The sequence below is a fragment of the Aphelocoma coerulescens genome, chromosome 24 (genome assembly GCF_041296385.1).
Source record: "Aphelocoma coerulescens isolate FSJ_1873_10779 chromosome 24, UR_Acoe_1.0, whole genome shotgun sequence".
Classification (NCBI taxonomy): Eukaryota; Metazoa; Chordata; class Aves; order Passeriformes; family Corvidae; genus Aphelocoma; species Aphelocoma coerulescens.
This window is the reverse complement of record NC_091037.1, coordinates 1,976,964-1,990,046: the sequence shown is the minus strand read 5'-3', so window position 1 is coordinate 1,990,046 and position 13,083 is coordinate 1,976,964. Positions and strand designations below refer to the sequence as shown.

Below are 13,083 nucleotides of genomic sequence, written 5' to 3'. Positions count from 1 at the left end.
GGCACGGAGAGCATTTGTTCAGTCATTTATTCAATCATTTATTCAATCTGTGCAGGCATTGTTGGGGCACAAGCCCTTCTCTGGTTTCTTCTCTGGCTCTAGGGACATTTTTTGGGGCATTTCAGCATGTTCTCAGTTCCAATTCTGCACTGAATCCCCCCTGAGCCATCAGCACCTTTGAATTTTGTGGTATTTGAGTGCACAGACACGACTCTCTCTTCCCCAGGCATTTCCTGAGCCTGCTCTGGCCTCCCAGCACACCCCAAAACCCAATGAGCATCAGTCAGTGAAATATCCAACACAGGTTCTCACACCACTTGTGCAAAGCTTTTTACCTTCAAAATCCTTCATTTCCAAATCCAGAGGGAAACCCAGTGACAGGATAACCTGGAGGCAGCAGAGAATTGCAGGATTTTAGCTCAGCAGAACTGTGCAAGCCAAAATAACCCAAAATTAACAAAATCCAAAATCAAACAACATCAGATAATGATAATTTAAGTACAAAGTAACCCCTATTTGCCAGTAGATTTCAGTGCTGTGAATGTTTTCAAGGTGAGCAGCTTCCCTGGTTTCCTAACTCCCACCTAAGTATCCTTTCAGATTGCCAGTTCAGAACAGTAAAATTCAGTCACTGCCCCAGCTCAGGAGAGCCAGACTCCTTCAGTTTTACCCTGGATTAGGCAAAGACACCAGTAACACCAGTACATGTTTGTTCTGGGTGATCCTTGACAAGGACAAATGAAAATCTCTCCTTGACAGGTATAGCCAAACTTTATGACCTAAAAGTTTGCCAACACTGACAATTCTCAGGCTAGATTTATTTACTTTTTGTTTTCAGTGTGCAGCAGTGTGTGAAGTTAAACCCTCAGCTTGTGGCAATGAGGATACAGAAACACCAGGAATTGTGATCTGGAGATGAGAATTTCTTGGATTTAGCAGAGAATCAACATTTTAGAACTCTTTAATATGAGAAAATTACGGATTTAACATGATGGAGCTAAGTAGCTCCTTGTCTATATTATTACAGATAATTTATTTATTTCTTTTGATTGACTAAAGCAAGTTGTTCACATTCATGGCTGAGAATTTCTGCAGTGACTCATCTGTGTCAAGTTAGACAAGGCTCAGGACAGAATCCTCTTGCTGAAAGATCACCCAGAACTGTTAGAGCTTGACTTATCTTCTTATAACAATAATAAAATATGTACAGATCAAATATTGACAGCTAGCTCTGAGGTGCTTGATTATTAGAGATTAGATAGCTAATCCATTAGAAAAAAAAAAACCAATAAAATAAACAAATAAACCATAAAGCCTTTCATGGCTCTGACCACATTGAGGAGCAAGTCTGTGCCTGTTTTCCCTTTTTATGTCAAAGCAAAAAAAAAAAAAAAAAGAAACCCACAAAAGAAAAACCAAACAAAGGAGCCCTGCAATCCAAACCACCACAAGGCACTCTGCGAGGCTTTGTTGGCATCATCTGGATTAAAACCCTTTTTCCTACTTAAGGAAGCACCTGTTTTCCAAAGAACTGGCCGTGTTACACATTAACTGCCTGCTAAGGGCTCAGCCTGGGGCACGTGCAGGCACAGCTAACGAATGCTGGACGTGGTGCCAGCACCACAGGCACCCCCTGGCACCTCACCCCTGTCCCCTGGCACCCCACCCCTGTCCCCTGCCCTCAGGGAACTCAGCAGCACCCACCAAACTCTGCCTGTGCTCAGCCCTGCCACAACTCAAGGCAGGCTTTTTTTATTAATTCCATTTTCTGGCCAATGGTGAAGCATTTAAGACGCACAGTGTGATAATCCCTGCTGTGGAACCCCTTCCCAAAATTCCCAAATTTCAAAGTGCTGTTTCGCTGTCCATGGGTGGCACAGAGCTTAGGTGCAGTTCCTGTCTGCAGAGAAATCCATGAAGCCGTAGGGAAGCAAAGATCTGCACATCTAAGTCAGGTTTTGAAGGAAAATCTGAAAAATGTGCCTCATTTTGAAGGCTGTGCCTGTGCCATTCCTGTCTGCAGGGTTACATCTCATTTTTCCTCAGCTGGTTGGAGCCTGGACACAATTTTTGCTCCTGTCTGGATGACAGGGACCTCAGGGAGGGGATTTCACCCTGGTTTTAGAGCTCCCTCTCCTCACACCTCATGGCTGGGGATCCCTTTCCAGTGCTCTACCACACTGGGGGCTGCCACCAGCAGACTTAGAGCCGTGATCTGCAGAAATCATTTCTTTTGCCCCACAGAGCCACTAAAGAATTTTCCTCTGTAACAGCAGGCTGCAAGTACAGTCCTAAAACAGGAATAAACCCACCCTGGGAAGTCAGCTCCTGGCACAAGGAGCCTTTGCTCAGTCTCCATTGCTCGCTGACACCTTGCCTTTATTTAAAAACACCAATATCAACACTTTCTTGTGGTTTTATACCGCCAGCAATTAAAGCCATAAAACTTCTCCTACCTGGAGGACTTGGGCATAGCCGTATGTCGCAGCAAGGTGCAAAGCTGACTGCCCTTTGTTGTCCACGGCATTGACGTCTGCTCCTGCCTGGATCAGGTCGTGGACGATGGCTGCCTGCCTGGCGGTGACAGCCACCAGCAGAGGAGTCTGCAACAGCAGCACAGACATCTGTGAGAGCCAGCTCAGACCAATGGGAGAGTCTGGCAGCAGCTGCTGGCATCAAACAGGGAGCGGGGAAAGGGAATGGCTCTGTGTGAATCAGAGCGGTGTCTGAAATCCCACGGATTGTGGTGCCCGCAATGAGCACAGCTCACGGGATGGTTTGGAATCCCACATGGCACCATGAGATGGGGATGTTTCCCAGCTCTTGCTGGACTCCCTCTAGTGTTCTTCAGCCCTTAATTTGGATGGCAACCCAAACGCAGCATTGTTGAAACCCCCATCGCATCAGGTACAGAACAACTCAGTTGGCCATAAAACTTTCAGCCTAGGAGAATGATGCCAGCACACAAATATTTTGCTGGACCGGTGTTTTCTTACATCACTCCACGAATCATGGGCTGAAAAAAGAATGGGCTCATTCTCATCCCACCTAATTTTATGATCACGCCACTTAATTTTACGATGCTGCCAGAGGCACCTCAGCGAGGCCTACCAGTGCCAAGCCTTCCTTGCAGGAACAAAGGGGCAGAGCTGGATTTTTTAGGGTATCTTGCTCTCAATCGTGTCAAGCCAGTTCCCATCCCCAACCCTGCAGTCTGCAGGAGAAAGTGGCCCCTTTTTTACCTTTCCTCTGTGTTCCTTGGCATCGAGTTTCCTCAGGGGTTTCATGCGCTCTGCAGCTGCCAGCGTGTGGGCCCGCAGGCCTTTAGCTGCATAAATGTGCAGAATTCTAAGACAGTAAATAGAGACACCGATCACTGCTGGGCCACCAAGCACCCCGGGAGCAAAGAGTTTTACAGGGTAGCACTGCCACTTTGGGGGTTTTACAGCCGGAGTTCCACAGATCCACGCCATGAGCCCCAAAAGCTCCCATTCCCATGGGAAGGGCTTCCTACCTCGAGCAGCTGCAGTGTCCAAGAGCCCTCAGCACTCCTGAGCTTTGCCATGCTGCCTCCTTCCCACTCCAGCACCTTCTTTCAGCTGAGATTCGCCACTGGGAGGTGTCAAAGTCCTCCACAATTCCCAGTTTGGGGAATTGGATGGATATATCACTTTTTGGGGTGATGCAGCCCTGGGTGTGTTGGTGAAACCCCACCATCGCTAATTGATATATTTGTAATCAACCTATTAAATCTAATCTTTATGACAGCTCCTGGAGAGAGGGACCCAGTCCTTATACTTTGCACAAGACAAAGAGTTGTCACAGCCCATGGGAGTGGCTGGTGGCCCTTAAGGATGGGGAAAACACTTCTCTGCTTCACTTTGGTCATCTGGCTCTGGCTGGAGCCACTTCCATTCCCCCAGGTCCTACTTGCCAGGAAAGTCCAACCCCCTAGAACAGAAAACCACCCCACACACAGTCTCAGCAGCCCCTGGCTTCATTCTGCTCCAGACAGCAATATTTGATGCTTTTCAAGCAGAAGGTGGCAGGCAGTTGTTTCTCTCCTCGGGTAATTTTGTACCCCAGAGCCACCCCTCGCACTTTCAGGAAGTGGAAATACAATTTTCTGGCTAATCTGATTTTCAGTCAAGCTCAGCATTAGCTGTGGCTGCACACCCACACATCCCCAAGGGTGCCAGGAGAGGATCATAGTGATCGAAGCTGAACTGCAGGAGCAAGGACTGCTGCAGGAAATGCCTCCAGGCCACAGCTGGATCATGGAATTCCTCCTTAGTCTGCTTAATGTGCAAAATTAGCACAAAGACTGACAGCTAATCTCTGGTTCTAGCCTGTACATATATTATTGAACTGATTGATTGCTAAACCAATGCTTGTGGATAGGAAATAAAACACTCTAGGCATAGCAAAGTTACTGTAGATCTTTATTGGAAAAAAAAAAAAAAGAAGAATTTGTCTTTTTTTTCTAACCAGAACAACCCAGAAAGAAATGATGAAACAGTTTCATCTCTGTTTTATGTTCACACACAGAATTTACATACATTGGAGTGAAAGGAATTGAAAAGCAATCAGAGCAACCACAGGCTTGATTCACAACTGCTTTATCCCAGTTTTACCTAGGGAATATCTCTGTACTTTATAAAACTGGAGGAAGCAGTGGTGAATTAAGCTCCTTTGAATTAATTTCTTTGCTGGGTTTTTCTGCAAATATAAGCCACTAATTTCAATGCAAACCTGAACTACTGCTATTTTCCAACAACTTTATGATCACTTACATGATCTAATGCTCGTGTCTTCCACATTTGTCAATACTCAATAAAAAAATACTCTTGGAAAGTCTTTAAGACTTTCAACCTGAGTTTTCAAACCTCACCCAGGCATGAACTATAAAGGCCACTTGAAATAGTGCCTGGGTGGCAACTGGACTCCAGGTAACAAAGAGTACAATAAATTATTTTGCAGTTAGTCTTGCAAATAATAAAATCATCTAAAAATCCTGGGCTTTAGAAAGCAGAAAAACCCAGAGAAATTGTGTTCACCAGCCAAGAGCCTCTTGTTTGTCAAGAAACCAGTAAACAGAGTTTGAAGGGGATGTATCTCCTGAAATACGTTTGCCTGTGGCATGGCACTCCTGAGCATCAACCAAAATATTTACAGTTGCATCGGAGGGAAAAGTGAAGCTACTCGTTCTCCAGGAAAGGAAATCAGAAAGCCATAAAGGAATTGTGTGCACCTCTGGGCCTGGGGAGCTTTCCAAGGAGAGGTCACTAAAGTCCCCTGGCTCGGCACATCACCAGCTTCACACTCAAAGGCTACAGAAAAGCGAAAACGTTGCCAAATAACAGTAATGCCATGGATTCCTTGTTGGGCTGCAGTCCAGATTCTGGAAAATACCTGTCTTCTCAATGATCTCCTGATACAGGGCCATGAATTGCAATCCTGACTCAGACAAAACTCCCAGGGACTTCAGTGGGACAGGATCTGTCCATTGGCAGAACAGGCAGCGTTACCAGCCAGCCACTAAATCAGCCCCACACCTCAGATTTGGGTATTTCAGAGTCCAAACCCACCCTGCAGCTAAAAGAACACAACCCCAACCCACTGCTCCACACCTGCAGGGCTGGGTTCCAGGGACAGACAAGGTGAGACCTTCCAGTTACACCTTGGTGTGAACTCCTGCCCTGCAAACAGGGATCTCTGACTGCTCTGGCACTTAGCTCAGCTTTATTTTCAGACTACTGCGCCTACCTGCACCAGCAGAACAAAGCTACACTTCACATTTTCCTGATTTCCAAAGGAACAGTTCAATTTAGGAGAGAAAAATGTCAATTTAGGCCCTCCAAACATTTTCTAGTGGCCTAAATCTGGTGGGACTTCCTCCCCATACAGGTCAAAGACACACAAACAAGGCATTTACACAAAAGCAGCCCTATTGAACCGGGTTTGCCAAAATTTAGAGGCAATTGTACCCTCACCAAATGCTACAGCTGGCCTTGGCTACACTGGATTCTGTCAATTTGAGGCCATGAGGGTGAAAGTCACCTCGTGCTGGTGCTGAGCACAAGTGTGCAGCATCCAAAGCCTGCCTGGGAGAGGCAGCAGGAGCTGGAACAGCAGAGCAATCTTGTGCTGGGCGCCGGGACAAAGCAAATTTCACTCAACACACAAATCGCCGTGTGCTAAAATTCCCACCCCACCCCACCTGCTTTCCCTCCCTACTCAAACCCCACTGAGGTGCTGGGTGGAGCATTGAGCAGGTGAGGAGCAGGCCCCAGATGTGCAACCTAAAGCCCTTCAACAGAGAGAGCATGGCTTAAAACATACGTATCATTGTCTTCGTCTTCCAGGAGCAGCTTCTCGATGGGCAGGGCGCCGATGGCTCGCCGGGCATCCTCCAGCTCCTGTGGGGCTGGCTCGGGGATGGAGACGGGCACGGGCACGAACTGGGGCCCGGGCAGCGAGGAGGAGGCTGCAGGGTACTGCAGGGTGGAGGCTGGCAGCGCAGAGAGGGGCTGTGCCCACGGGAAGTACGTGAGGGGCGGCTGCTGCTCCGTCACCTCCAGCGGTGGCACCATGGCCGGGGTGGTGCTTCGGGGCTGGGGAAGGGACAGAAATACAACAAAATGAGACAAAAGGCCAGGTGGAGCAGGAGGAGGACGCAGCACAGGTTGGGGATGCTCATCCCACTTCTAACATCCCTCATCCTTCCGCTCTGGGTGAAGCTCTGCACTGAGGGTGATGCTTGTCCTGTGTCCAGGTCATGCTTACGTCAGGCTCTCTCCAGCTTTCTGTTCCCATTCCCACCCTCCCTGTGAGCCTGTAACACCTTGAGCTGGAAACTGCCCTCTGGACAATCCCAACTTTGCTGCCACCAAGGCTGAAGGCAGCTCCTTGTGGCCTCTGGAACAGCCCAGGCAGAGCCACATCCCAAACCCATCCCATGGCCCTTTCTCAGCAGTGAGGGCCACAAAGACACAGAAATGGCCTTTGGGGGATTTGCTGGGTCTGCCTGAGCAGCCAAACTGAACCAGGGAAAGGAAAATCAGCTGCCTAAGATCCACTGGAACAGAACTCTCTGCCCTTCCCCTCTAAAGGGGATCAGATCATCTTGTGTCAGCCAAGCAGATTTTGTCTGGCCTGAAGCCAAGTATTCTGCTACCTTTACGTATTTTTGACCTTCCTCTTTTATCCTTAAACAGCAACTTTGGAGAAATTTATTGCCAAGTCATCCTCACCTGGATGACATTCCTGCCTCACCTGGTCCATGTGTTTCCTGGAACCCATTTACAATTTTTTTTTATTTTAAGCTTGGAAGTAAAAAAGTGAAAATCCCTGCTCAGCCTGGAAGAGTGAAGAGAGCTGGGGAAAAGGCTGTGAATTTTGCCTGATTCCAGCACAACCACAACTTTTTGCCCTGCTCAAACCATATTATTGTCCAGCCAGAGCTAGGAAAACTACATGGCATGGATGCAAGGACACACAACATTCCAGTAATTAAAGAAATTAGCCTAACTCCACCCCACAGCTCTTTCTAGAAGGTGGGAATTAACACCATTTCCAGCTTGGTATTTTTGACTTACTGCAAAATTGGTGATGAGAGGCTGAGAAGTGTATGTGAGGACAGAGGAGGGTCCCACCAGGGTGTAGCTGGGACACATGGGCTGGACATACATGTCTGCTGTGTAGGGACAGCTGCCAGCCTCGTGGGACACGTAGTCAGGGTAAGGGCTCCACTGGGCCAGGGGCTGCAGAGAGGTGGGAGAGGGCTGGGAGATCCAGCCAGAGGCCAGAGCTCCTTCATCTGGGCCAGGCAGGGCAGGGGCTGCTGCGTCCATGTCAATGCAAGGCTGGCCTGGAAAACAGGACAGGATTAAAGCCCAGCCCAGCCCAGCCTTGTCTGGAGAGTCACACAGAGTCAGGGATACGTTACCCATGGGTGAATAGGAAGGGAGTGGCTGATGGGGCAAAAGAACCTGGAAGAGAGAAAAAAAAAAAAAATAGAAATCAGAGGTAAAGCCCATCAGCATTAAATTCAATCCCTTAGAGAAACACCAAGGGACAAAGCACATCAGGCATTATCAGCTGATTATCAATGTCAGGGTCTGAATTCTCCCACCCCATGCAAGGGCCAGAAGAACTGAGCCTGGCAGCCAGGACACACCACCCCAAACACCCACAATGTCCCCTCAGCTCAAGGGGACCTTAAAGTGTGTTTAAACCTCGTGTGGCAAAGGGAATTCTCCGTCAGAGAGGAGCCAGCCAAGCTGCTGCCTCCTGGGAAGGCAAATTGAGGCTGAAACTAAGCAGCAAACAGCCAAGGATGGCTCTGGGCCATCCCTTTTAGCCTCCTGAACAAGCTGCCTCACTTCCAAGCCACCTTCTGGCCCAAGGAATCAGATCCTGCCAAGTGCAAAGCACTTTCCCCTTTCCATTAAGTGATGGAAGGTGCTCAGCACACTGAAACCACCGCACCTAAAGAGACATTAATGGCACTGCCAGGTAACACCAGGCTGCAGGGCCTTCACAGGGATTTAGAGATGCAAAGGTTTCTCTCACTGCCAAAGCATTGCTGGGGCTGGGCAATCACTGAGCTCCCTGAGGGAGAATTTTCCTCCTGTGTTTGGGGATTTTTCTCTTACCGTTGTAGCTGCAGTAGCACTGGAATTGTGGACATTCCCCCTTTTCCTCTTCAGCAGCTCCTTCACCGGCTCCTTCACACGGACACCTTGGTAGGGGCGAGGCTGTGGCTGCTGGTCTGGGGCAGAAGCTGAGAAAAAAAAAAAAATTTAAAATGCAGGTGACTTTTCTTTTCCTTCCGGGGAGCCCAAATCCCCACAGCAGCCTGGTGGCTGTACCAGTTCTAATTTATTTTATTCCTCCTTCCCTTTGTGTCCCTCAGTGCCACTGACCTGCAGAGAGCAGCTTTACACACTCCCAAAAGGAAAACCAGACTGAATATACCCAACAGGTGACAAACCAGAATTGCTGGCCAGGCAGGGGCATAAAAAAGTAGAGATCAGATATTTAAAAGAAATATATTCACTGTTTAGGCACAAGGTATAAATGCAACCCAAAACAGGGAAGCGTCCTCATTTGGAAAACCATTTAAACATCATTAGTTGGACTTAAGTACCTCATTTTGAGATCAGACAGGTGCTGAAGTTGTTTCTGTTCCAAACAGAGGTTGAGAAACAGGTGACAACACACCTCGGATCTTATTCCCAAAAACCTCCCGGCTCACACCCATAAATTCTGCTCCATTTTGAAGAATTCAGTTCACAGCCAGCTCCAAAGGCCTCTCCCAAGGCCATGTGAGCAGTGGAAGCAGGAGAAGCACATTTCTGCCAGGGCCAGCATTAACAACTCATATTTTACGTGCAGTGTTTGGAGGGAATCGATAGCAGAAGGAAACTGGGGGATATCAAAGCCTGGTGTTTGTAAAGCCACCGATAGCAGCAGTGGCTGCCTGCCCCTTTTTACTGCACTTTGGTGGGTAAATACTCTAATTGATAAGATTTCCATTTTTAAAGATTGCAACTGGCCTTTGGTTCTGTGAAGTACAGGTGGGTATGCAGCTCAAATCTGAATTTTAAACTGTTCTTCCACCCCGGGAGCATTTATTTAGATTTACATTCTACAAGAATGAATCATTTCACCTGGGATCACCTCTCCCAGCTACATTTAATTCTGTGCACACTGAGATGTTTCTGTTGGACCTTCCTGGGAGGAGAAAAATGAAGTTCTAAATACAGAGATTGTAAATCCACCTCAAAAATTACTTAACAGAATAAACGTTTCTGCTCTGATTTCTTTTTCAAAATACTTTTTTCCCTTCAGCTTGGCTCTTTTATTAACTCTGTCTGACTCTTTACACATAATTTAATTATGAAATCTTGATTGGCCACTTTAAATCCTTTTGGGACCAGACAGAACTACATTTATGCACTGAACTGTTGTCCTTGTTATGCACCTTAAGGAAATAGTTTGCTTTAAAACAGTAGTTGAAGCAAAGATGAATTTACAGCCTTTGCCTGATCTACCTTTGCTTTCTGTGGGCATTCTTTGTGGCATTTCAAATCAGGTTTCTTGCATTCCTATGAATCCTGTGGCTTTGGAAAGGAAGGTTTTAAAGAGAATAATGGTCACTTTAATTCTCCATACAAGGGCTTTTAATACAACTCACATTTTGCCTTTTAAATTTAGTTGGTATTAATTTATATTAGTGCAAATAATAGAGAGTTCTGGTGTTCTTGGTGCTTCCTGAAGATATCAGCTCCTCAAACCTGAGCTCTGCCAGAGCTGCTTGAGAGACAGAAATGAACATTTTGGGAAGTATCTCATGCCCAACTCATCAAAGGGCCTCCCTGCAGAATTAGGGTGGGGAAGGATGGTGGTTTCTGACTCCAGGTTTGGGGGATGGGAAAGAAGAAATTTACTGTAAAAGCTGACAAATATACCTATTCAGAGTTTCCGGTGTAAGCAGAGTAACCAGAAAAAAAAAATAAAGAGAAAAAAAAATTTTTAAAACCAAAGTCTGCAGATCATATTTCGGTTCCCCCAAGCTGACCTCCAGAAATAAAAATAATGCAAGCACAGCTGCTTTTCCACTGCTCAGGGGCGTGTGGGGTCTGAGCATCACAGACAGACCACAGCAAAATGGCTTTGGGGCTTCAGGGTGCAATTCCTCATCAAGCTAAAGATACATGGTCATTTACAAATATCAGCACTTGGAGGAATAATGACAATTAAAATATCCTTGTAAAGGAAGAACCTGGATTTAGGCATCTGCAAGTCCTTATAGAAAGGTTTTAACAAACCATGAAGCTGCCTTGGACCAAGGCTCCATTGTATTTTCATTTAAGTCACGAGAGCCCAAGTTCAATAAAACCAAAGGAACAGCAGCAGTGTCCTGGCCTCTCCTGCAATTCCAGGGCCACAGAACATCCAGGTGCTGTTCCTCAGGAGGCACGCTTTGACTGGCACCTGCTCTGCGAAGCTGGGGCAGTTTGAAACACCTCAAGTCAAGAAAGAAGAGAAGGGATCCAAACCCAACCACTGGGAAGCTCTACAATGGGTTCATTTTGGCCCATTTCAGTGCTTCGGCCCGGCTGCCTCCCCAGCCCCCCGAGCGTGCTCAGCCCCAATGCTTCCACCAATGTTATCACCTGAGGTATTTGCTAAAAGTCCACAAAAACCTTCAAGCCCTGTGAGCAATCTTTAGAACACCAGAGCTGCTGGAAACGCACCAAGTGCAGCAGTCCTTTGCCTCTAAACATCGAGTGACAACAGCAGGAAGGTGCTGGATTCCAGACCACGCTGCAATCAGCCTGGAAGCGTCCAAACTGCACAAAAAAAGGTTCCATGGGATCTGTCACCCTCAACTGATGCGGATACAGACCCCGATTCTCAATAATATCTGTGAAATATTGATCTGAGTAAAAGGTCAGGCAGAGAAAACCTGTCAAGACATCAGCAAAAAATTAAAACTCTGTCCTCCCCTACACATTGATTTAACCATTGGTGAAACTGGAGGGAAGAGAGTGGCAGAACAGCTGCTGGAAGGGTGCAGGCACCGAAGCGTGGCGAGTTTCAGATCACTAAACTTCAGCCCAGCGGCGCTGGCCTTCACACACACACGAGCTGCAGCTCAGTTTCAGCCTTCAGCCTTCCAGCCAAGGCAGAGCCATTTCCCAGCAGGCAGATTTCAGTTTGAAATGCCCTGCTAATCCTGCCCGAGTCCCTGCCTGCAGCAGCAAGTGTCACTCTGGTCCCTCTTTCAGAAGATTTCTGTGCTCACACGTGATAAGCTTATCAATTGAGCAGTGTTAACACTGCAAATATTTTCCCCTTTTTTCTCCTTTCACCTCCAATGTAATAAAAAATTGAAAAGAAACACAATAGAAAAGTTTCTCTTGTTTGCAGTCACACCAAAAAGCAATCACTGACCGCGAATAATAAGGAAAATTTAGATTTCAATTAGCAAACTCCCGAGTTAATGGCTTGGATATTGGAGACCAAATCACATTTTTATCAGACACCGTGAACTTTGGCTAACAAAAAGAAGAAAGGGGCTCAGTTTCAGAGTCTTGGATGCTTAGAGTAAAATCAAAACCTTTTTACATCCATGTCCATTGCAAGGGACTCAACATTGGTCATGATCCTGTCCTTATTTCCTGGCTAGTTACACAGTTTCCCTCAAAAAAACCAGGGTGATCTTTATCTCTGCTTTGTGGTCAGTCCAGGGCAGGAGAACAGAGCACTGAAATGCATTTAATTGCCCAAAATCCCAGATAGTGACACGACAGGGAGTCACTCAGGAGAAATCATCGTTTCAATTCCAGCCCTCAGCAGCCTTCAGGGTGTGTCCCTATTTTAATTAATATTTTAATTGATCCAACCAGCAGCTAAAGGTGAAACATTCTGACACGACCCATCTGCAGCTCCAGCCTCTGGAAACAAAAATCCAGTTATTTCTGCCAAGATCCATCTGAATCAGTTGTGGTGGTGGCCTCAGGCTTGGGTGGCTGGGGAACACCAGGTCCCTGGTACCTGACCTAAATTAATTAACACACACCTGACTGATAATTCTCTGGCTGGTCCTGAGAATTAATAACCTCATCAATGCCAAATAAATCATGAAACAACTCAGAAAATGTTTTTCTGAGTTCCATTTGGCCATTTCTTGCTTCATTATCCATCAACAGCCTTTCCATCCCAAAGGATGCATCCCAGCTTTGCACAGCCAGGCCCATTTGAAGGGCTGGACATGGAGCTTTCTTTGTGCATTTGACACAAACCAAATTTCCCTTCATTTTCAGGTGTCCACCTGCTGTTGGAAGATTTTCCAGGAATCAAATTAGCCCTGGATTCAGGCAGATCCGTGTGCCCCATGCTGCCCTTGAGGAATGTTTTTGACAAGTGTGCTTTAAAAAAGGTTCCCTTCACGCCTAAAAGGATCTAAATGAGTGGAGAGCACCGTGCAGAGCCTGCATCTGCTCCCACACGAGGAAGGTACTGCAGATCAACAAATGCAGCGTGAACTTTGGAGTTTTCCACTTGGACAGA

At 46.8% G+C, this 13,083-nt stretch overlaps 1 protein-coding gene across 1 annotated transcript in view; it reads right to left on the bottom strand.

The window, feature by feature from the left end:
• POU2AF1 (POU class 2 homeobox associating factor 1) overlaps positions 1-13,083 on the bottom strand; it is a 51,651-nt gene that overhangs the window by 3,720 nt on the left and 34,848 nt on the right. Inside the window, exons 2-8 of the mRNA XM_068994856.1 lie at positions 8,658-8,785; positions 7,949-7,991; positions 7,599-7,870; positions 6,343-6,614; positions 3,243-3,348; positions 2,457-2,603; positions 336-387 (exon numbers count right to left, since the gene is read on the bottom strand). Coding sequence (XP_068850957.1) covers positions 336-387; positions 2,457-2,603; positions 3,243-3,348; positions 6,343-6,614; positions 7,599-7,870; positions 7,949-7,991; positions 8,658-8,785 — 1,020 coding nt within the window. The remainder of the gene's footprint in view (positions 1-335; positions 388-2,456; positions 2,604-3,242; positions 3,349-6,342; positions 6,615-7,598; positions 7,871-7,948; positions 7,992-8,657; positions 8,786-13,083) is intronic.